This window comes from Fundulus heteroclitus, unplaced genomic scaffold, assembly GCF_011125445.2.
Source record: "Fundulus heteroclitus isolate FHET01 unplaced genomic scaffold, MU-UCD_Fhet_4.1 scaffold_72, whole genome shotgun sequence".
NCBI lineage: Eukaryota > Metazoa > Chordata > Actinopteri > Cyprinodontiformes > Fundulidae > Fundulus > Fundulus heteroclitus.
In genome coordinates, this window is record NW_023397165.1 from 218,018 (window position 1) to 243,169 (window position 25,152).

General features: G+C 40.6%; 2 protein-coding genes across 4 annotated transcripts in view; both read right to left on the minus strand.

The window, feature by feature from the left end:
- Positions 1–663: 663 nt before the first annotated feature.
- On the minus strand, positions 664–6,957 carry hspb1 (heat shock protein, alpha-crystallin-related, 1). The gene is made up of 3 exons (XM_012865073.3): positions 6,468–6,957; positions 2,486–2,549; positions 664–895 (listed from the first exon to the last, which is right to left on the minus strand). Exons 1-3 carry the CDS (start codon positions 6,853–6,855, stop codon positions 739–741), a joined length of 609 nt encoding a protein of 202 aa, XP_012720527.2. The 5' UTR covers positions 6,856–6,957; the 3' UTR covers positions 664–738.
- A 7,054-nt stretch (positions 6,958–14,011) lies between these two features.
- Positions 14,012–25,152, minus strand: part of srrm3 (serine/arginine repetitive matrix 3) — an 86,382-nt gene continuing 75,241 nt past the window's right edge. Inside the window, exons 10-14 of one of the 3 annotated variants that reach the window (XR_002428290.2) lie at positions 19,878–20,155; positions 19,534–19,785; positions 19,326–19,451; positions 17,333–17,481; positions 15,880–16,001 (exon numbers count right to left, since the gene is read on the minus strand). Coding sequence is in view for 2 of the 3 variants with exons in the window: in XM_012865033.3 (XP_012720487.2) it covers positions 15,725–16,001; positions 19,326–19,451; positions 19,534–19,785; positions 19,878–20,155 (933 nt within the window). In the remaining variant the exon portion in view is untranslated. Of the gene's footprint in view, positions 16,002–17,332; positions 17,482–19,325; positions 19,452–19,533; positions 19,786–19,877; positions 20,156–25,152 lie in introns of all 3 variants that reach the window. The other 2 variants (XM_036134033.1, XM_012865033.3) reach the window with 2 other exon arrangements.

Genomic DNA, 25,152 nt, shown 5'->3' on the forward strand with positions numbered 1-25,152 from the left:
ATCTGTGAAGCAGCCATGAGGATGCATCTTGTTAGGCGCAAGCTGCCTGGATCACTCGCAGGGCCTGACGTGTTCTACTTGCTCTCTTTTGCATGACTGACCTTTGCATAAATAACTGAGTGAGAAGAAAACCGCAGCATCGTCAGGGCTTGACGTTTCTGTTGTTATTTTCCTGCATCAGGTCAGATCAAACACAGCCAAATGTAACTTACTTAACATGCCACAGAGACGAGGACAGAGACAGCTGAAAAGAGTGGTATTGGTAAAAGAACAGAGGAAACTCGACAGGTTTCACTTTTTGTTTACTTTATTTTCTGCTTCAATGGCTTACAAAAAAAAGAATGCTCAGTTTTTGAAGAAAAAAAATCAGGCATTTTTCAACCCAGTGACACAGTATTCTTTGTAAGGGACCCTATTAATTAGATCTGAAGATGCAACAAATACAAGTAAAAATATACTGTTCTTCAGGTGAGTGTGATCTCAGCACAAGGATCTGGCATATGGCAGTGGTGCAGACGTGTTTCCACAATGTGCTCGGCTCAATAACGTGAATGGATCGAAGAGATGAGCCGGCACAATCCACGGAAGTTACCGTTAGATCATTCCGCTTATATTTACAATTAGACAAAACGCTTATATAAAAATGTGTGTGTGTGTGCGTGCGTGCGTGCGTGTGTGTGTGTGTGTGGATGGGTTGATATCAAGGGGTTTTAGAGACGTGAGGTCCTGCTCTTCTTTCTACTTCTTAGCCACAGCGCCTGACTTCTCCACATTTACAGGAATGGTGGTCTCGGAGTACTCGATGGCTGGCTTGTTTATTGGAGCCTCCACAGTCAGGACACCCTCGGGAGATAGGGAGGAGGTTACCTTCTCGAAGTTTGCTGTAGGTGGCAGACTAGAGGGGAGCAAAAGGACACGGTCAAGTTTGGAGTGCCATCCCTCTGTGTTTATCTCTGTTGACTCGTTTTACATTTTGCCACGTTACAATTGCAAGCTTCAATGTATTTTACTTGGATTTTATGTCCTTGACCATCTCAAAGTAGTGCATAATTGTGAAATAGAAAAAAGTGTAGTTTCACAGTTAAAAATCTTAGTGTCAATTTGTATTTAGCCAAAGTTACCCTGAAGCCACTAAAAAAAAAATCCATCGTAATCAACTGCCTTCAGAAGTCATTAAACCGTTAAAGCTTACTAGCATGCAATTTAATCCTCTGGTCAGCTAAGACCTAAAATCAACTTTTGCCCTACATGAAAACAGCCAACTTGGTTGGAAAATTGACTGCGCATCACTCTGGATAAACAACTCCCACCATAGTGAAATTACAACAAAACTAACAACTACCTAGCCTCGTGAGACCATCCTGATCTCGCGAGCTTTCAAGGTTTCACTCGCAGATCAGTCTGGATACTCTCCGTTGAAGAAAATTTGGAGCCGTTCACCAAACGAACGTCCAATCAGCGTTGGCTTTGAGGCGGGTTGAGGTGTGACGCAACGGGAAGCGCGTCAGTTCAGTCTTAACAGCATGGCGGCTTCAGCCGATGAAACTAGCGTTAGCGTGGCTATCGAGCAAGTTTTATCGGAATTACAGAGTATTTCTTTGCTGAGCTAACGAGCCTTTACCTGCAGCAGCAAGAGTAGCTTGGCTTGTGGTTGTGTTTTCGTCGTCGCTCTGTTACGAGCGACGACGAATCTGATTGGTTCATTTGGCCCGTCTATCACCAACATAGGCCAATCAGCTAACCAGTATTTCCGCCCCTTCCCAAAATTACTTCAACGGAAGGTTTCCAGATGGATATGCGAAGCAAATCTATCTGGCGGAGTCAGGTAAACAACTACCCCCCAAAAAAATAAAATAAAAAATAACCTTGAGACAGTGGTGGGGGTTTAAGCTGGAGAGTAACCCTAATCTACAGCCAGAGCTACAATTGAATGGTTAGATAAAAGAAAACGAATGTAAGACTGGCATGGTCACTTCCAAATCTAAGTCTAACAATCTCTACTGACAATGTCAACAATCATTTTCCTTGCACTTCCCTATGAACAACTTGTTGGTATGGCTCATAAAATCCTACTTCAGTACACTGAACATTAAGGGTGAGGCGTGAAATTGATCAAGGGCTCCAAACACATCTGAACAGTGCTTAATTTCATAGAAAAAAAGACAGACCACTTGTACAATAGCTAAGAGAGCAGTCAACCCTTCAATCACCAGGCAGTCAAGTAAAAGCAGTAGTGTGTTATAGCCTGTAGGTGGCAGCAGAGCTCTGGTGAACTAAAGATCCACACAGGACGCTGCAGGGACTTTCAATAGCATGATATTTAATCACATTTGCAACTAATGTTTTGAATAGGGTTATTGGCTAATTGCATTATTGCATAGTAATCTCGTTTTTGTAAGAGGTCGACTAGAAAAATTAAATACAGAACAAAACCGTTTAGACCAGATTTAGTTGGTCTTAATTAGTGATAATTAATGGTACTTACGTGTATTTTCTGGTGAAGCTTCTTGACACAAAACCATGCTCATCCTTTCTTTCTTCATGCTTGCCTGAAACCGACAAAATAATTATCATTTAGTTAGTGTATTTTCACCATGTAATACATTAGATTGACCTACTATATTCTGTTTTATTTTGGCTACACAGTTTTCTTCTGAACCTTAAAGAAAATCTAAAAAGCCTGTGTCAGTGTTAGGGAAATTTGTTTGAACTATGTCTCCTGGTATTGGCCATGAATTTGAGAAGACTGGTTTGACTACAATGGTTGTTCTGCGGCTACACACTGCACAGTTTGGTATGCATAATGATGTCCACTTGCCTTTATAGCTTGTAAAATAAAAATTACAGTCTCAGGCATATTACATGCCAGAGACTGTAAATGGTACCTAAACTTAAACCTTTGGGCCACCTGGACCTTTTTTCTTTTTTGGAGTATTTAAGATACAAAAGAAGCTACGTTAGCTTAGCATGGAGAATATGTCTAAACATACCATTAGTAGCTAAGCTGTTTCCAAGAAAATTCGTTAATGGGGTTTATTTAGGTAAATAAATAAATAAAATAAAAAATAAAAGAAATAAAAGCAAATGAAAAACCCTTGAGGGCTTTTGGTGCCGGTAGTGGCGGTGGAGGGTGAACGTACACATGCTGCCATGTCCAGCTTGGCTATCTGAAATTGTTGTTAACACGATTCAACATTTATTAGTCACAGGTCACGCATATGGCATGAAGTATAACCTGAAAGAGTGAGCTATTACAGTCACATTGTGATAGTGAAACTTAAAGGGCTTTTGTCTAGTCTGGACATTGGTTTTGACCTAGTGCTCTCAAACTGTGGCACAAGTATACTTGCTGGTATTTGGGTTACCTTCAGTGGTACTCAGAAGAAAGTCTGGTGTCAACCATTTGTAAACTCCTCCACAGTTCTCTCTTGTGGGTTTCTTTTTAAACCATTATTTCTTGCTTTTAAAAAAAAAAAAGGTAATATTTTTCGGCTATTTTTGAATGTGGCTCGTCCCCAAAAATAGCCGAAAAATATTACCTTTTTTTTTTTTAAAAGCAAGAAATAATGGTTTAAAAAGAAACCCACAAGAGAGAACTGTGGAGGAGTCCCATTTTAATAAGAATGGGACAGTGATGAACACATAACAAACTCTAACTGTAGGATCTGGAAATTACATTATCTAAACCAACTTTGCCATCTCTGTGGTAAGTGCCAGGCTAACTGCTATTAGCATCATAGGCTAATAGAAGTGCCTTTCTTTGGATTTTAAGTGTTGAAACAACAATGTCCATTTGCACAAGTTGAACAGTACAATCTGGAAAGATTTAATATGATGCAAACAGTCAGACATGCAAGGAAACAATTTATAGCTACTCTACTGGTATGCTTTAAACAGGGGGCAGCCATATTGGCTAGGTGACAAAAACCTTTGCTTTTCCAATGCTGAACATTTAAAAGAATGCAGAACTACAATAACACTACATTAAAAAAAACATCCATTGTAATGGATGAGGGGATTTATTAGCTTTTGCTGTCTTTATAAAAGGATACAACAAAAAGACAAAATCAGATTTTTATTTGCTTCTTTGAATTATTTGACAGCAATATTTGGTGGAACATACCAATATTTAAGCATAATTAGTTTAAACAACTCTTGCGTACTTTGAGGGCTACACACAGTACACTATCCACCACATTTTGTTTAGAGAAGCTTTGTTGTTGTTATTATTATTATTATTATTATTATTATTATTATTATTATTATTATTATTATTATTATTATTATTATTCCTGCGATAGACTGGCGACCTGTACAGGGTGTACCCCGCCTCTCGCCCATTGACAGCTGGAGATAGGCACCAGCACCCCTTGTGACCCCACAAGGGATAGACGTCTCAGAAAATGGGTGGATTATTATTAATGTCTTTGTTTATTTATTATTGGTAGTAGTTGTAGATGTTGCACTCATTAGGGACTCCAAGGGGTCTTGGTAATGCATGTCGGCTTGTGATAATAAAACATTGCCTCTCTTTCAGGCTTTAGATCAGTGGTGGCTGGTGAAAAAAAATCTTGGTGGGGCTGGCCAATAGATTTCCCTGCCTAACGCAGTACATACATTTAAATTAAAAGTCGGAAAATTACTACGATTCCACAATAAGCATTTAATTAATAAAAAAAACATTGTTCACAAAGGATTATTTTGGTGGTTTTGTCTTATTAATCCTTTTCACAGACTCATGCCAGAGGGTTTGCATACATTGTACATGTACGTATATTATTACGAAACGAACGTTTACGTCTTGACTTAAATATATATCCTAGTTTTTTATTTATATATTGATTTAAGTGGAACAATGACTAGTGTAAAATTAAGTTGTATTTACCGGAGATGAAGTGAAGACTGCAAATTCTGTCATGGTATGATGGCGCCCACAGTCGATTTGGGATTGTCTGCCTGCATCCTTTTCATTGAAATTATGCATTTCTTTATTCTTTCTTCGTCCTTCAGTAAACGAAAGAAACATACATCCGACGATTTGGAATGCCTCTGTGTGCAACCGGGAGCACAACAAGTCGTAGGCATTGTTTAGATTCCAAAAATAAACTAAAAGTACGCTCTAATTCATCCGTTTTGTGGATGTAGCTCGTGACGTCACGCGTGAAGTGCACCTATCATTGTGCAGTTAGGGCTACGACTCCAGGAGCCCCAAACCCATTCATTTTGGTGATGCTGATTGGCCAAATATTTATAAATCTTCCCTAGCAACAGTATACGATTGGTTATTTCGCTACACTTGTAGGGCTCCTTGAGTCACAGCCCCACAAGTTAAGAAGAAGAGAAATGATACGTTCTGTTGGTGGAAATGCAGTTAAATGAGAGTTAATTGATAGAGTCAATTAGTAGAAGTGTTTTAATAATTCTTATTACATGTAGCGACATACTATTAAGTAAAAACTGACATTAATAATACTTTTAAAATCTATATATAGTTTGACTTTTCCCCTCAACATCTAGGGAGGGCAGCGCCCGAGCGCCTATGGCCTATGGCGGCTGGCCCATAATTGTTTAGATAAACTATAATTTTTGATGTGAAGAGTTAATAAAGACCTCTGACTTCGGAGGGACTTACGTCTTCTCAGTGAGACCAAACTGCTTGATATGAACAGACTACTTCTGCCCCCAACAGAAGAATCACCAGACAGCTGAGGAGATGATGTGAACTTTTAAACACTGTCAAATTCCCCCACATTGAATCACAGGCTTTGTTTATCTCTGTTTTCCTAGCCAGCTCCAGTCTCTAACCCCAGGGAGGCTGGCAGTAAGGCAGTGGGATCAGATCCAACAGTCCTTTTAAAGTAGCAGATAGATGGGCTGGGTCACAGTTAAGTCACTGTGCTATGAAAGGATGGTCCTTTTGGAAATGACACACAGACAGTGGGGGCACAATGTTTCAGGGAGCAAGGTTATTATAGGATCTTACACCAGCTTTAAATTGGTCTTAGTGTTTTCAAAGTATGGAAGGACAGCTTTGTCCATAGCTGACCTGCTAAACCGTCTCCCACTATCTGTGGGCTTCTATCCCTCATTTAGGGGGGAGGGGTAAAGTTCATATTGAGGCAATATCCTAAGTTGAAACAGGTTTGTTATAATCTTACCCTTTTCATGTTTCATCTGCCTTCCACATGTTGAATAGTCTATTGTTTTGATTTTAAGAGGGATATCAGCTCAAACACCCCTCCCTTCCATTGGGGAGGTGCGTCTTGAGATAATATCCTGAGTTTCTCCCAAGAAAATCTTAAAGGAATGTGTTATCCTCCCAGAGTTTAACTTTTTTTCAAGCCTCTTGCAATTCTTGTTTTCAAAAAATATACACACATTCAAGTCTAACACTTTATCCTGTAAAGTTTAAAATAAGCATCCAGAAGGTTTCAGCGTGAACAACGAGGAAAGGCATGAGTGCTCACCAGAAATTTCCAAAACACCATCTTTGGTCTTCACCACCAGCTCCTCAGGTGAGAAATGGGGGACATCCAGGGAGATCTTCCAGTTGTCCGGTGTCTGCTTGACCTCAGACATCCCGCTGCTCATTTGCCGGGACATGGCCCTGGCTTGCTGGGCCATCATATGGCCGGGGTGGTACATCATGTGGCTCTGGGGCATCATGATGTCCGGGCCCATGAGGGATGGTCTCATGTACCCAGGCCAGTGGGTGGTGGGGAATGCGGGGAAGTCCTCAAACACAGGCGGGAGGCCAAATGCCTGGTCAAAGATGCGGCTGGTGTGGTTCATGTCTCGGAATGGGTCCCAGCTGTGGGTCCGCTGCATGGTGAAGGGAATATGTCTCTCGGCCATGCTGGCTGTGGTCAGTCAGAGAAGGTGTGTAGGCAGGAGATGCAAGAGATCAGCTCGTTGGAGTCTAAACATGCTCACTGCCTCTCACCAAAGAGCTTTTATACACTCTGGGAAACCAGCCCCCCTTCGAAACATCCCTCCCACTCAAGCCCCACCAGCCCACACCCCCAGGATGTCTTGGAAAGTGCTAGAACCTCTATTTGTGGACTATGCAGCATGTAAATAGAATCCAGGAGGAGGGCGGTCCATAGTATCAGCTGCCCTGGGCTTTGTAGACAGCCCTCCCCTATCCTGTGAGCGATCCCCTCCCCTCCCCTCCCATCTATCTTCTGAAAGAAACCAGAAAAGACTGGAGGGAAACGGGCCAGTTCTGGGAGGAACTGGATAGATTCATTAGGATAGAGGGATATAATTAACAGCATCAACAGCTGGTAAACAATCAAGGCACGCTATATAAGGCCTTGTTACAAAAAGAATAAAAAAATAACAATTTGGGAGAAAATTCACGGATGCATCATATTTTTGAGTACCTTGCTCTTCACTTACACTTTTTTTTTTTTTTTTAGCATTTTCTCATGTTAAAAACACATACTCAGAGCATTTTATTATAACTTTGTGAAAGTATAACCTAATGTAGTGACTGATTGTAATGGGAAAGAAAAGGTACAAAGTCTAAAAAATGTTTCACAGGTATAAACTTTAAAAACCTGCCATGCAGCAAACAAGTACTGCACATGGCCCCCGAAAACATGATCCCCATGTTTAAACAGAGTTATGGCAGCATCATCATACTGTGGCTGTTGTTTTCTTCAGGAGGGCCATTGAAGCTGGTCAGAGTTGATGGGAAGCCGTTGATAAAGCCTAAATCAGGGCTATCCTAGGAAGAAGTGAAAAAGAAAGTGTGGCATGTGGTTGTATCCAGCCCTCTCAATACTTTTCAGGCCATGCTGCAGTTAAAGCTCCAAATTGTCTGGGGTATGTCTCTGCCATCTTTGCACATCCAAAGACTCAAATATTTGCCCATTCTGCTTTGTAAAAGAGCTGAAGCTCAGTCAGTCAGACTGGATGAATTGATGGTCTAAGCATCAGATTCAGCAGCAAACAGGCTTAAACTGGAGGCAAATGGACTTTAGCGAAGTTCTGGTTGCCTCCAATTTAAGCCTGTTTACTGTTGTGATGACCCGGATAACTGAGAATTTGCATCGGCAACTTCCATCAGATTAATTAATTAATCTTGATTAGTTAATTAATCAAGGTCCGGACTTTGACTGGGCCATATTAACACATGAATAGGATTAGAGTTTAACCATTGCTTTGTAGCTCTAGCTGTATGCATACAGATGTTCAATACCCCTATCTAAAAGTTTAGGTTTGGCCAGTAATTATCTCCACCCAACTCTGACTAGCTTCTTTGTCTGTACACAGAAATAGCATCTCCATTATGACTGGTTGATATAAAACAAATTTATCTTTATTGCAACATCACACAATGAAGTACAAATATTGCAAAGACCTCCTCAGACTGTAATGCATTCTAGGATAATTATACAAGTATTAAGTATTCAGACACTCTGCGGTGGTAATTTATTTAGTGATTGGATGCTACAGATAAAACGTTTTAAGAGAGCGTAGAGAGTTGATATAAAGTAATTTCGAAACTACATCTCATGTGTAGTAAATTGTTAAAAAAGAACATATAGTTTTGATATCCTTAATATATGTATATATTACAACCAATTCTTGGTGACAAACTCCTTTCATGTGTCTAAATCTGAAAAGGAACTTTAATCTGGGTAATTTTTCCACATACAAAAATTTTAGGAGGCTGAATAGAATTTTTAAGATTGGGTATGAAAAGACAAAAGCAATGGTTATTAGTATGGCGTAACTATACGTGTGGTGTTAGAGCTTTGAAACACTAAAGACATTTAGATGCTTTAAAATTTCCAAATTATTTACACTTTATCAAGAAAACACTCACAGAAATGCCTTTCAGGGGCCAATTTTTTCATAAACTACTGAAAATAAATTGTACTCCACATGGTTTGTTGGACAAATAGTTTTTAATAACATGGCTTGAGATTTTTTTTTTTAGCAGACACCACCCCCCCCTCTCCCCCCCAACAGAGAGACTGAAAATAAGATGCCAATTTCTGATATATTGATCAGAATTATCTGTTTTTCAGCAAATTGCTGCAGTTCCCAACTTTCATTTGAGACGTCATGGTTTGCAAAAGTGCCTTGCTGAAGGGACCCTTCCCCCTTTTTGCAGTCCAGAGTGCAGCACCAGATAATTTATACCTGTGATTCAATGCTATGCTGGGAAAGGAAACTTCTGCTTGTTGTCAAAAGGCCCAATACAAATGTTTGGTGCTGAAAAAAAAGAGTATATTTGAGGAATCAACCTTTAGGTAATCTAAAACTGTGGAGTCATTCTGCAGCTGGTGGCATTTTTTCATGCAAAGGATTCAAATTTTAATCTCTGTTAAAAAGAAGCAACCCTGCAGCTAGTAGAAAATATCTCAGACATGTTGTCAGTGTCATGTGAAGACAAAGAAACTGTGGAGCCACAGAGCTGGGTGGGGGATGGGGTTGGTTAGCAGGGTCTTTCTGGAAGGTTCAAGACCACATGGCATGTATTGATGATGGCTTTTCCTCTGGTAATTTTTTTTGCACATGAATTAATTCGAATGTGTTAAATACATAGTCCTCTGTCTAAACAGGCTTATTTGTTGTGAGGATATATTATTGAATTGTCGTTTCTTTGCACAAGCATACCACAAAATGTTACCTTTACTATAAAACATTAGAAAACTCCAAACCTTCAGAAAATATGAATTTGTCCTGAACAAGGTAAACTGTTTGATGCAGTGTTGTTCAAATTCTAGCTGTTTTGTAGTGCTTTGGCCTGGAATAATCAAAAAAAAAATCTAAATCTAAATTTTGCAGCTCTCGGTCCTGCACAGCTTCCTTGTTGGGCTGTGTGCCCAGTTAAAATCTGCCCTAGACATTTACTTTAGAATGATGACAACAAAGAATCCTGTGAGTTGTGTTAGTGGCTTTACATGTAGTCTGGATTTGAAAAGGTAGCCTTAGAGCGGGAAAATAAGGACTGTCGTAGGATAACCCCTACACCTTCTCTGTCTGCATTGAGCAAGACAGGATGTGTGTGTTGGGGGTGGGGGCTGCAGCGTTACAAGGCATTTCTGATGCAGGGGCCTACAGAGTTAATTTAACAACTGTTGATGGAGATCGAAGCTCCCACAGGAACTTTATTTTATCTGATTATCATCAAGGCAGAAGGCAGCATCCCTGCCCTTTTAAAACCTGTCTCCTCCATCCGATTATTTTTTCACTGGTTGAAATGATTGTGGCTGTAGAGACTGCCACAACCTTTTTCTGAGATTTGTCAAAAATAAAGAGGTCTGCATGTCATGTTAGACTGATAACAAGCGGATCCATGGCCTGGATCAGTGAGTGTCAAGCTACTGTGACATTCAGATGGTCGAGTCAGGATTTGGCAACATGAAGAACGGCTCCATATGTAATGCTGTGGGAGGTGTTTTCTGAGCACCCTGTTGGGTCCCTATGTACCAGTTACACACTCCTTAACCACCACAGCCTGAGTTTTGCTGCTGAACATGTCCATCCCTTTATTATCACAGCAGGGAAAATACACCCAGTGACACACAGCTCAGCTGACCTCATTCTTGTTTCCTGAACATGCTGATGAGTTCACTGCTCTCCACTGACCTGCACAGCTGACAGATTTCAATGTGATCTGTGGGATGTGGGGAAATGGGGAGACACACGTCTCAGTTAGGTGTACATAATGAAGTGGCCGTTGAGTGCACGGCAACAAACTCACATAAAACAAGTTGGTGAAACTCAGAAAATATGAAGACAATGTGGGAGTTTCCAGCAGACTCTGCTCTTTGTTGCCTCCTCTACTAATAGCTCTGCTTTCATTTCAGCTTTTGTTGTATTTTCTCCTGTTTATTGGAGTTTTTCAGGGTTTTTTAAATTATACTTTCATGATTTTTACACTATGTTGCATCAGCATCCAACATCTACAGTACTAGTTAAAGGAAATCACTACCTTTCTTGAATAAATAACTTTGATCTGTAAACATTTCCTGAATACTTGCCTTCTGCTAAACCATGACCAATGACCCAGAGGGGGATTTTATAAGGTTTGTGACTGACAGGAAATGAAATAAAGACAGCCATAAAGACCAATATCCTGACTCCTGCATCAAAATATCTGCCTTTTTTTTCCAGAATATGTCAGGTATTTTACCATTTCATGTAGGTTCATTTGTCCTGTTTAATCTAGATTTAGTTTAATCTAGAGACTAGGGAGCACTCCTCGTTGCAACGTTCAACAGTGCATCAGAATTCATCATATGTCAACCTCTTGGTTTTAGTACTGGGAACAATACTATTGCTTCTCTCCAATATGGTGTACATTACTGTAGATTACCTTTAATGTAATCTAATTTGTTGTTCTTATTTCTTGTGTAATTTGTGTTGTAAAATAACGAGGTTAGATTAAGATTTCTTTATGTTTGAACAAAGCGTTTTATTTTGAAGGGCTCTCGTGAGACCTCGAGATTTCCGGTTTTTCGTAGCTGTTGAGAAAGTTAAAGGGAAAACCATAGACATAATATAAGAGTAGACCCCGCATTGACTGTCGTGGCGCAGAAATTACAGCCGCCATCTTGGGGCGGTCGACCTGCTAACCTAACCTGCTGATTCAAGGTGAACACACAAATTATACCTCAGTACTGGGCGGCGTATTTTTGTTTAAATCGACGGACTATTGACGTCAGGGCTCGAGGGATAACTTTTCACAAGTAAGCTTAAAAGATATTGTTTATATTGTAATGCGATTTTTCTAATATTAGACAGAGAGATACTGGTCTACACGTCCAAGTTTTTGTGACTTAGTCTCTCCAAAATTGCATCTACTCCGTGAAGGCATCAGAGCTTTAGACATTGGTGAATAATATGTTCACCAATGATTTTCTATATATATATATATATATATATATATATATATATATATATATATATATATATATATATATATATATATATATATATATATATATATATATATAACGATGAAAGCGTCGTGAAAGCGCGCTCCCGACACAGGGGAAACACATTTTCACGGGGGAATTGAATTTCGCACAACACCGGTATAGAAAATCGATGAAGGATGGGATCTTGAATTTTTAAAAAGTTTAATAAAATTGCTCAAGGTTTATCAGAAAAAAACATAACCTGCTTTTAAATATGAACATTTTTAATAAGCAAAATGTTATTAATGTATTTCATAAAGTTAAATATTGTTAAAGGTAATATTGGCTGCAGTACTGTCTGTTTGGTAGGTGTTTTGGGGTTGAAGTAAAATGAGTCCATAGATCCACAGACAGGAGGCTTTTTCAGCTGGTTCAAGTACGACTTGCTTCTACAGTGAAGCTTCACATTGGCTCCACTCTGTGTAAAAATAAAAATAAAATAACTTCATAAAAGCTCTCTGAGAATCACCTCTGGCCTCACCCAGTTAGAACCCGTTCTCCAGTCCATGTTGTAGCTGCAGTTTATTTTTTTTATGTCGTTTCCTTAATAATCTGTACACATCAAAATCCTTGTCATTTTATTAAGTGTCTTGGTGCACAGCGGCTCATCAGGTGGAGCTGCTGCATATTGACTGATAGCCGCTCTGACTGCAGCTCTGCCTTCTTTGGTTCAGAAAAGCGCAGGTGAAATTATTTATTTTATTTTATTACTTTTTCCAAGGCGGACCCAGTCAAATGCAGGACATTGTTTCACAATTCCAACCCTTCTTAAAAAAAAAAAAAAAACGCGTCATGCTAAATTAGCCTGAGCTAGCGCTTTACTCTTCGAGTTTTAAATAAAACGTAACAGCAAATAATGAGGAGGTCCCTGGTTGGTCGACGCGTTTATCAGCTAAGTTCCTGGAAGCCAGTGAATAAACGCTGAAAGGCGACATGGCCACAGGTGGAAATAACTCATCAACTGTAGAGGCAACGACAGACAGGCTTAACAAGGGAAGTTGTTGTCAGATGTTCTATCCGCTGAACTTCCTGACCTGCTGGTTCGTATAAACCCAAAGAAATCCTTTGACCACCGCTACTTTCATTCATGCATCTGTGGCCAGTTTGAGATGTTCTTCCAAAAGTTAGAATGATTGAACACTGATGAAGCTCAGACTGGCAATGTCCGCTTTGCAAAGACCCGCCCTACTCTCTTTCTGATTGGCTAATGTCCCGGCTCTGCCAGATTTCATTGGTTGAGGGCAGCTTCAGTTTAAAACCTTAAATTAAAAGTTTAGAAGGAACAATTTGCGCTCATTTTCCAAATGACGGAAATCCGTCGCAGTGACAGAGAACTTTAACCCCTGGCCTAATCTATCTATCCATCTATCTATCTATCTCATCTAGAGATGCTTGTATTAACATTTTTAGACTAAGTTACTACTTGTAAGCACAAACCAATCAGTTTTGTCTCTTGCGCTCCCTTAGTTAATGCACAATAAGAATGAGTTATAAAGTGCTTAGAGATTAATAAAACATCCATAAAATATTTCTATTATATACATGATGTAGTGCCTACTGCACTACATCCTGTACCTACCGTTACCATTTCAGAATCAGAAATACTTTAATAATCCCAGAGGGAAATTACTGTTTCAGAACAACCACCATCACATACATCACAAACAAACAAACACAAACATTTAATCTGCTATCTGCAGTATAGTTTTACTTTTTTAATTGCACAGCTCTTGTGTTTATTTTTTGTTGGCCTATTGAACCGTCATTAACTTCTTCCACGGCATGGGCTTGAGTAGCTCATCTGTTGGATTGGACCACACGAACATTCATAAGCGTTGGTCACACATCACTATGATGGAGATTCATCACTGTTCCTTTGTTGACCCACTTTTGATACTACTGAACATACTGAGAATACCATATGAGAGCTCCAGTGTTGCTCACTAGCTGCCTAGCATCTAACACCCTTAGCAACTAGCTTGTGTTCAATCTGTGTTATTCACATCAGGGGTCATTTTGGCATGACTAAGCAATATAAAATAAGAGAGAAAAAAGGCAGAAAACAAGAGTTTGATTAATTCCTCATTGGTTTATTATCAGGGATCTTAGTTTATACAATACAAAGAATGATCTGAACAAAAGGGCTGATGATATACTTGGATTAAATTAACATGTTTGCAGGATCTAACGATTGGGTCCAGTCTGAGCATGGCATGTTCGAGTGGTAAAGGACTGCATGAATGGAAAGGAAGACTTAAGTGATTGCATCACCGGTTTGCTTGCTTGTCTGCAGGATCTGCAGACAGATGCTGCTGTCATCAAGGTACATCTTCTGCTGATGGTTATATCTAACTGATCTCTGGTACTGTGTAAACATGCGGTGGACTTTTATGGTAGGGATAAAAGGATGCTGGAAATGGAGCAGAATAATATGCTGCCTAGAGCACAAACAGGAAGAGGTCGCTTCTCTGCAGCAAGTTTTTCCACCATCATTCTTCAATTTTAGCATAAAAGGTGTCCCTGGAGTCTAAACAGGGCTGTTGTAGAAGAATTTACTTGTGTCTTTAACACGTAGTAACCTTTAATCTGGACACTTGTTTCTAATGTGACAACAAAGTAAACCTTTGTTATCTTTTTGGATCAACCGTTTGTAGGTCAACTAAAAAGATCCCGTTTGATCACATCATAACGCAGGACTTATTTGCATCACTGAGACAACCTAAAAAATAAGTTAAACATTAAATAAATAAATACTCCAATAAATAAACATAAATAGGATAAACTCATAAATAGCTGAGGTGAAAACATGTGTGCATGGAGAGAATTTGCAGTTTTCCTTTAGGGCAAGCCCGAGTTCAGGCTGCGCTGCAGAGTACTCGCTGATCTTTGAACACGAGGTTTGCACAAACACGCGTAAACACACAAACACGCACGCACGCGCACACGCACACACGGAGGTTAGTAGAAAGAACAAGGGAGGAGAGTAAACATACGTAATACACTGTCCCGTCCCCCTCCCTTCAGACACTCAATGGCACCCTTCTCACTTTAGTGAATCGTCGTTGAGGAGTCTTTGCCGACGTAACATGCTAAACAGACCTGCTTAAGCTAAATGGAATATACAGTGCATAGTTTACAAAGCCAGAACTTATCCGAGTTTAAATCTATACAGGCATAACTATACAATAAAAGTTATAATCATAAAAAAGTTTGTTTTTCTTTTGTTCCTGCATTCATCTGTCAAGTTCTGCTTTGTTCTAACTTCGGTTGATCTCTCTTCAATAAAACCGGCGTCTCTGGAGGGACGAGCACACCATGGAAAAAAATATAAACCTCTGAAAGGTTTCCCTTTTTTAAAGGTTTTGTTTTCCGTTTAGCTGCTGTTTTTAGCGCGCTCACGTGTTCCTATATATTCATGAAGTGCGCGTTTTGTTTTATCAACTCACTTCTGGTTGCCTTGAGGAGGACGAGACGGAAAGTGCTGACTGACAGTGAGATTTGTTCCTTCAGCTCAATTGGTTTTTGACGTGTGGCGATCGTTTTTTTTTAAACACTATGTCTTATGTGACACATGATCAGATCCAAACGAATGTGCTATAACAAAATACGTCTGCCTTTGTTCAGGCTCTGTGCTGGGGACAAAAGCTGTCCCTGATGGAGGAGTTTGGACTCTGGACTGTACAGGGCGATTCTGCGGTGGACTCGTTACAATGAAGACAGAACCACAGCCTCCGTTGTCCGTTTGCTTTCGGTGTCTTCATCCCCACCGCCACCTGGTGCATTCAGAAGCCAGGGCTGTCATAGCTGCTGCGACTATAGTAGCTGTGGTGGCTGCGGGAGCGACTCCTGCTGCGGCTCCAGCTCCGGCTGCGACTTTTGCTGTGGCTTCGGCTCCAGTTCCTGCTGCGGCTCCGGCTCCTGCTGTGGCTCTGGCTTCTGGTGCGGCTGTAGCTGCTGTAGCTGCTGTAGCTACGACTGCGACTGGACCGTGATGGGCTGCTGTCGTAGCTTGACGACGACGGACTGGGCCGGTAGTACGGGATGGGGCGCTTCCGAGCACTGGTGTGGAGAAGGAGGAACGGGGAGGGACCAAGATGTAGGACAGAGATAGCAGTGTGACAAGTTAGGATGGGGGAGATGTTAAGATATTAAGATGCTCAGGCTGTTATCTGTGACACGATGCTTTAAAGACAAGATTAGCAGATCAGAGTTACGCAGTTAAATAGCAAAACAAATGCAATCGCTTAAAGAGAACAGCTGTTCATCCACACACACACACACACACACACACACACACCTACACACACACACACACACACACACACACACACACACATACACACACAGCATGAAAAGGCCTTTTGTTAGTTGAAGCTTGAACAGATTCATTTGTTAATAGCAACCGTGGCATTGCTTCCTGTAAGGTAATCAGCTGTTAGCTCAAAGAACCCCTTTCTCTCAGTGGAGGCCATCACCCACACGAATCAACACTCAACACTAGGCGACAGATAAATGCCATCAAGGTGACAGACGTCTGTCCCACCTTTTCATTTCAGCGGAGCTGCGGATTGCTCGACATTTTAGTTACAGGTGGACAGCTTAGAGAAAGCCTATTCACTCCTGGCACTAAAATCTGACCCAAATGAGCAGATCTTGCCTGCCTGCAAATAATGTGGAGATGCACCGAGAAATCAGCAAGTGACAAGATTGGTGGATTTTATGCTTTACCGACCCTGATTGGTGATCTGCTGGACAAAAGCTAAAAGAGTACTTTTTTTTGGTGGGTGGTGTTGTGCTAACATCACCTTTCAGTCTGGAAGGTCTTACTTCCAGACTGAAAGGTGTTACAATGTACAAAAAAACATTGTAACAGACACAGCTAAGGGAATTAATGAATAAAATATGTCTATTTTTAATTATCCAGCATTTTATATTAAACAGAATTTAACAACCTTTTAATAGGATTTTTTCCACCAACAGGAACAGTCCAGACATTTCTTTAGTTGGAGGATATTCATATAAGGTCAGAAGGCGGTCCTTTAGACCTTCTTCAGACTGCTAAACTAATGAAGATAACAGATACCGTCCTCCGTCTGTCTTAAGAGCTTTGACATGTGTGTTTACTATGGGATTGCATCATCCAGAAGCTTGTTTGTGCCAGGTTTGAACAGGGTCTTCATATTCTAATATTCTTCTATGACACCCCACAACCTTTTTATTGGGAACCGTATCTGTTTAAACAAACCTTGATAGCATTTTAATCGCCACACCCTTGTGCTGCATCATTAGTGTGTAACGTCAGAGGAGGTGTAGCTTTAGATCTGTGAGTTTCAGAGATGTGATGAAGACAAAGAGGCGGAGGAAGAAGAAAAAAAAGAGTCCAGGTTTACTCAGGGGAGCTCTGATGGTTTGATGTTCAGCTGAGCTTCAGGGGTCAGAATAGCGGGGCTCTGCTGCACGGCAACCGTTACCAGGGTAACTAGCCTGCAGCATTTGAGTTCAGCAGCATGCCGTTGTCTCCACATGAGGACCTTTAGGACTGAAGCAAACATGACAAGGTGTACTCATTTCACTCATTAAGTCTGTTAAAACTTGCTTACGGACAAAAAAGTGGTAGGCTTAGCAGAAGTGGGGGAATCTTCCTCTCTTCTTGCCTAATTAACTGTGTACAACAAACATTACAACCAGCGTAGGACGTATTTCTGTGGAGCAAAAGATGAGATAAAAAAGAAATGTTTTTTTTCTTTAAAGTAAAAAAGAAACCAAACATATACAATAGATAAAATACTCAACACATCAACACTATTCTCAGAAAACATATTTCTGATCTTTCTGTTGACATTCAATTCACACTAGATCCCTGTAAAACAACATTATCCATACAATTTTTTTTTTTTATCAAATCAAGAAATAGAAACAGATTCATGAATGAAGTTATATTTAGTAAAGTGGAATGACAGGAAATAAGAGTTGAACATGTGAAGAAAATGCTAAGCTTATACAAAGAAGCATAGGAAGCCAAGAAACCAGCTGAATCCGTCCGTATATAGAGAGCATTCCTGATGTGCAAATCATCATCAGCTGATTTAATATCAACTGATGGCCAATAATAAGGTTTCACATTACTGAAGCTTTACACAGACTGGTACGAAGGCAAAGAGACCAAAAAAAAAAACTCTTACTGTGGCCTAAGCTTCTCGGTGTCCAGTCAGTACCGTGGGAGTCATAACCCAGAAGCCAAAAGAGCATCATTTGGCTAAACACCTGTCTGACTGAGGAGTCAAAAGGATAATAACAGTTGTCCAAAAGTCAAGAGCTTCAGGAAGTCCTGGAAATAGCAGGTCCAGTTTTACCCATGAAAACAATAAGGAATACACTCAACCACAATGGCCTCCATGCAAACTCACTGCAAAAGTCTCCACGACTGAAGAGACAAGCTTGTTGAAGCCTGTTCAAGGTTTTGGACAAGCCAGTAAAATTTTCAGAGAATATAGTCTGGTCAGGTAAGGCCAGAGCTGAGCTCTCTGGATGTCATTGCAAACACCGTGTCTGGAGAACAAATGAACATTACCCCTAAAACAGCATGCCTAAAATGAAGTTTGCTGGTAGAACCATCATGGTGGGGCTGTCTCACAGCATGTGCTGCTGGCAGACTTTGTAAAACTGAAGGAAAGATGAATGGAGAAATGTATCGGGACGAGTGGAGATTTCTGAGGAAGACAATAGTCCCAAACACAGCCAGAGAAACTCTTATCTGGTATCAGAGGAAGAAAGTAAAACTGCTAGAGTGGCCCAGTCGGTCACAGACTTGTATCCAATAGAAATCTATAGAAAGAACTGAATATCAGAGTGCGTAAAAAGGACTCTCAGAAAATTCAAGAGTTGAACACAGCTTGAGGGAAGAATGAGTCAAAATGACTCCTGAACGATGCATACGACTGGTTTCTCCATTCAGGAGACATCTTGAAGTTGTTATTACTGAAAATGTCTTTTCCACAAAGTGTTCTATAATAGCTCTGTTTTGTTCTGTTGGGTTTGTCTATCACACACAGCCTCAGTCAAATACGGTGCAGTTTGTGGTTGCAAGTCATGTTTCTGTCAGTAAAAGGCGATGCTGCGGTCAGAATCTGTTTATTCTCACTTTTCAAGCTGAGATTTTAAATATGGGTTTTAAACGTGTAAACATCAAATACATCACTCAGTTCTGAAGCTGTTGGTCAGTTTTCCTTTTCTATCATCGTTGAGCCAGGTGTCTCACCTGTACTGTCCATATACCAGGTGGTAATTTTTACTCTAGACTACAGATCACACCCATCTCCATGTCTGAATTCCCTATTTTTTATCATAGAAACCAGCAGAGGTGTCCCTGTGGTAAAACGTTACCTGGTGATCCTTCGAGCCTCCATGAAGCTGGGTGAATCCCTCCTTCTCTTCCGGATGGGTGAATAGCTGCGTGAGCGGCGTCGGGCTCGGCTGTCTGTGTCAGAGCGGTTGGCACTGTCCTTTTCTCTGTAGGATGCACGGTCGGCTGTCAGAGCGGCGACAACAGCACGCACGACAGCAACATGGATGTGGACCGCAGGGGGCTCACCTGGAGATGTTCTGTCGGCTGTGTGGGGACTTGGCCTTGCTATGGCCCTTGTCTCGGGAGGCTGAGTGCGAGGAGGAGCGGTCGCTGCTCCAGGAGCTGCTGCGCTGCCGGAGGCTCCCTTTGCTCCGACAGTCCTCGGTCTTCCTACCTGAGGTGTGCGAGTGGCGTCCTGGAGACACCGACGGGCTCTTGTGATGCACCTGACCCCGAGTAGAGTGGTTGCGACGCTTGGAGGAGTGACCACCTTCGGTCCTGACGTGGAAGGCAGCACACGTTTTTAAAATCCTTTGGAGTGGGACATCTGGCCAAAACTAAAATGCTGCAAATTTCAGTCGCTGACTTACTTTCGCTGATGACGGGAGGTCCTCCCTCTATGGGCATGGTTGTGCTGGAAGTTGGCCGAGTCACTGCTGTGATCCGGGGAGTGGGAGCTCCTTCTCCGGCCTCTCTGGCCACTTCTCCTCCCTGATGCCTGAGTTAAGGAGCTCCCTACAGCTGCGAGCTTGCCATCCACACTCCCTGTCTCTTCAGCTTGGTTCCTGCTGGGGGCGCTGTGGGGCTTTTGCTCTTTTAGTAAAGTAGACTGGATGCCTGCAGAGCTAGCATTCAGCAGACGCAGCTTCTGCAGAGAAATCATGACCAACAAAGGAAAGAAAAAAAAGAAAGAAAGAAAAGAAATAGGACAAAAATAGCATCAGAGTGTTTCCAGGTTGATGATAAAGAGCTACGGTTTACTTGGCTAAAAAGAAGGTAAACATCTAAAAGAAAAATATCTAGGTTGTCTCCATATGGCTTATAGATAGTCCTCTATGGTGCAGCGCATGCAATACTTGGCATGCAAAACCATAATGAGTTGAAAAAAAGAATAAAACAAAATCGCAAAAAACAAACAAAATAACTAGGAAGAGAAGGAGGAGAGGGAATAAAGAAAAAGTGAATCAAGTAAGTTTTAAAGCAGAGGCAGAAAGTACAGAGCTACAGATTCTTGAGAATACAAAGAGGACTTCTTCAGTTTTCTTTTCTTTTTTTAGTAATGGCTAAAAAAAAAGTAAACAAAAAAGGAAGAGAAGACAACTTGACGAAACAGCACAGAAATGGAAGGAATAAAATAAAGATCACAATTATTGAATCAGTTGAATCAGAAAACAAACTGACTGCTACCCAATTCTCTCTGTGCGGATTTTTTTTTCCTGAGAACATTTGCTGAGATGTGAACAGCGACCCATTTTCTTTGGGGTTTTTTTTGTTTGTTTTTTTAATGGTTACTCTTGTTTAACTCCCTTCTGGTTAACATCCACTTACCAATAAAGTGGTATTCCCTCCTTTAGTAGGTAAGGTATGAAGAAAAGGGAAAAGTGGGGCAACATAAGTGCATCATTAGATTCACAAAATGCAAGAGAAAAAGACACAAAACCCTTCCCTGCCAGTGACTCATGAGACAATGCATGGAAATCAAGAGAAAATAACTGAAAAGCAAAGAGGAGAAACCACAATGTGCAGGGAGTCCCTCACACAGAGCGTAAATCCTCCGGATCCGGGCACCTTCCTAGAGGCCACGCTGCCTGCTTCAAAAACAAAAATAAAACTTTCTCCCTGACTGTAGAGGACCTGGTGGTACTAATATCTGGACGTTACCTGCTTCTGAATTTTGCCTCAAGGGCCCCTTGATCCAGGACACTTAATCTTAAAACTAAAATGGTCTTCGTTGTTTCCAGAGAGCTAGCCCTACTGACCATTTCTCTCTTACTGAAGTTATACAAGGTTTCCTTAAGATTACTTGAGCCAGCGTGCTTCCATTGTAGTGATAGCAGAGTAAAAGTATAACGGAGCCTTTTCATTACGTTAAAGGTTAAACAGTTACCATCAGACCACTGTTTAAAAAGGTAAGGCAAGGTTTGATTACGCAAAGCTCTGCAAAAGTATTCATAGCCCTGTCCACATTTTGTCTCATCAGGAACACAAACTGTTTTTTTGTTGAGACTTTATGTGACAGACCGACACAAAGTGGCGCATAATGTGTATTGAGATCACATGTGAACGGCAATATTAGAGTCTTGCCACAGCCTGTAGAAGGAATTTTAATCTAGATTTTGACATCTCACATGTGAACATGCCTTGATGTAAACTATGCCATTGTAGTTCTGGTTGAATGTTCCAGGTCGTTGTCAAGCTGGAAAGTGAGTCTTCGCCCAAGTCACAAGTCTTCAGCAGAATGTAACAACTTTTCTTCCAGGATGGCCCCGTTTTGAGTTCTATAGATCTTCCCCATCTGCTGTGCACACAATGCTGTGCATTTCCCACAGCATGGTGCTGCCATCAGCATGTTTCAATGTACAGATGGTTTGTATAATGTTCAGGGTGATGTCCAGTGGTATTCTTACATCACACAGAGGTTTTTCATATAGGTCCACACGTTGGTGTAAGCTGATCAAATCAACGTCCTCCACAGGTTTACTGTGGACATGACTTCTTTTGGTTTCTTTTAATAATGACTTTATCCTTGCCACACTTCCGTTTTGGCCAGGTTCATGGTCTTCACAACTCTTCTCCCACCTGAGGTTTGGATCTCTGCAGCTCCTCCAGGGTTACAGTGAGTCTGTTGGCAGCTTTTCTCCTTGCCCAGGTTTTTAGTTTCAGCAGATGCTCGTGGCTAGGTAGCTTTGCTATACTAATGTTCAAATGATGAACTGAACAGTACTCTGTGAAATGCTCAGAGATTTGGATACCACTTTATCACTTAACCCTGCTCCAAACTTCTCCACAACCTCCTCCCTGCCCTGTCTGATGTGTTCCTTGGTCTCCATGAAGCTGTTTGTTCACTAATACCTCTGAGGCCAGAAACAGAACCACTGGATTTATACTGAGAATAAATTACACCCAGAATTTTGTTTTATGTACCTTGTATGTATAATGACAAATAAAAGCATCTTATCTTATCCTAATAATACTTTGAAGTTTGTGGCTGTAATGTGACAAAATATGGAAAAGCTCCAGGTACATGAATACTTTTGCAATGTACTGTATTATTTTTTATATGAACAAATCCCTAGAAAGGACCAAAACTAAAACAATTTAAATGGCCTAAATGCTAACTATAAACAGCCTCATCATGAACAGTGGTATTTTCAATTAAACAAATCCTGAGCTCTCCTCAGTTGTAACTCAATACCGATAGTAATGTCTAGTTTTCTTTCAGATGACTATATTATACAAATGATTTGATGAAAGCGTTGTTTTAATTCAACGACTTAAACATCAAGGATAAAAATTATTTGTCAGATTTTAATAACTGGCTAATTAACTCTTTAGTTTCCCCACACTGATCTGATTCTGGGGTGTTCCTGATACCACCTAGGGTCCTAGGCTGTGTAGCTTGATATATATGAAGGTAGATGACGATGGTTAGATTCTGGCTTTGAGTACAGTTTTCTTTTTCTCAATGTCGTCAAATTATAAGTAGAAAATGTATGCTTTTAAATAATTTACACTTTAACCAGGGTGACCAAGGGCAGCTCTCTTTGGTCCCTATTAGAAACAAAACATTACAAAATGTATTTTTTGTGTTGAAGCCAACACTGTTATGGCTAGGGAAAAAAATAAAAAATAAATCTGAAGCTTTTGAAAGCAACAGAAGCACCATGTGGACCCACTTAACAAACAAACATATCAGTTTTGGTCTTTTTAAAGGATTTGTTCATGGAGGAGGAAACGATATGTTGAAGCTGACATCGTCCTTTGAACAGTGTCTCTTATCTTAAGCATTCACCAACAATAAAACCTAAATTGGAAATTCACAAGGAGGCTTAGGAACTTCCACTCTTAATGCAGTCCACTAATAACCAGGTCACAAAAACATCGAAAGAGAGCAAATCTCCAACATGTGTTTCATATGAAGCAAATTTAGCAGGATCTCCAGCATGCATTATCAAGTCCTGAACAGCTCAGAAAACTAAAGAAAGAGCAAAAAGCACCGACCAATTGTTGCAGAAAGAGAAGCCGTTCTCCACAGGAGAGAAAACAACTAAGCGGTGTAATCAGAAAACATACAACCACTAGTGATTGTGATGGCTGTCAGAAAAAGCTGGAAACTAAACAATAAGTTAAAAAAGAAATCAATATGGAGGAACTCATAAGACAAATGTACTAATTCACCAACAAACAGAGAGATGCTGGAAAACAGGAATGCATTCTACAAAAACAGAAAGAACGAAAGTAAAGTAATGATCCTGGAAGATAAGAGCGGGATAGTGGACTTCTGAATGAAACTGAGCAGTAAAGAGAAAAACCAGAGCTCTACGAAATCCAATCCCTCACGAGTCAAATTATAATTGATGGAGTCAAATTGATTTGGTTAAAGATCATTGGTCAACAACAGAAAGAGAGAGAGAAAGAGAGAGAAACATTGACGTCACTCAGGCTAGGTGCTTGTCACATTCTCATCTGCATAAAGATCACGTGCGTAGGCAAAGCATTACCTACCTTCCATTTCAATCAGTGACACGTATGCAATATCAACAAAAAAAGGAAAGAAAGAAAAAAAGGAAAAAAAAGGAGAAAGGAATGTTCTCCGCAGCGAAATGGGAAAAAGACAATGACCTCTTTTAGTATCACAGCTACATATTTAGTCCAGAGACTGAGGAGGAATAAACAAAACAAAAAAGTCAAACGAAAAGAGAGGGAAAAAAATAAATCCAGATGGAATTCGAAAGCAAACTAAAATCGTGAAACAAAGAATGAAACCATAAAACTACATGATTTGCTGTCTTTTTCGCTTGTACAAATGCAGCCATATTTGTTTCAAAACAGGGGAGGGAGGATAGAAGGACAGAGTTAATTGATATATTGATGGAGCAAGGGAGGAGGAGGAGGAGGAGGAGGAGGGCATGCAGAACTGGCTGATGTGAAAGATATGTGGGAAGAAAAATACCAAGAGTGAGACGTGAATGACACAGGACGCAGATGAACAGGTAGCAGAGGAGGAGGAGGAGGATGGCAGAGAATGTTGGAGGAGGAAGTCACTGCTAAGATGGACAAACTAAAGATTCAAGACATTTCAAAGGGACCTCCGTTACATTTAGGCCCAGGGCTTCTCCAGCAGCAGCACCACACCAGCACTTCTCCACTCAGGACATTTAGACTGTGGCCCAGCTCTCTGATAGACCTGGTTTTTTTATATGCATGTTTAAAGGGATCCACAGCAACAAAAAGCTGTATGCAGCTTTTAAAACTGCTCTCCATGTGGGAGGCGAAGCTTATGCTTTAAGCTCCTGGCTAGGGTCCCTTTTTGACATTATCTGTTGTGATAAAGTGTTAGTCGTTATTTTATATAAGGCTGCGTTCATTTTGTTTTAAGGTGCTCCTTAATACACAGCGAGGACAGAAGTGACTTTTTTTCCTTAACCCTTTCATGCGTCATGTAGGAGGCAGACCGCCAACAAGAAAGCCTGGAGAGGCAGCAGCAAACAGTTCTTTATAAAAGGTTTGTTGGTTTATTCTTAACCTAAAAGCTTTGCCTTTGAAAATATAGTGACATGAAACACTTTTTGCTAAATTCTAAATTAGCTGTGAATATTTGTGTTGTGTTGGATCCAGTGTGCTGCACTAATCAGAAATTAGCAA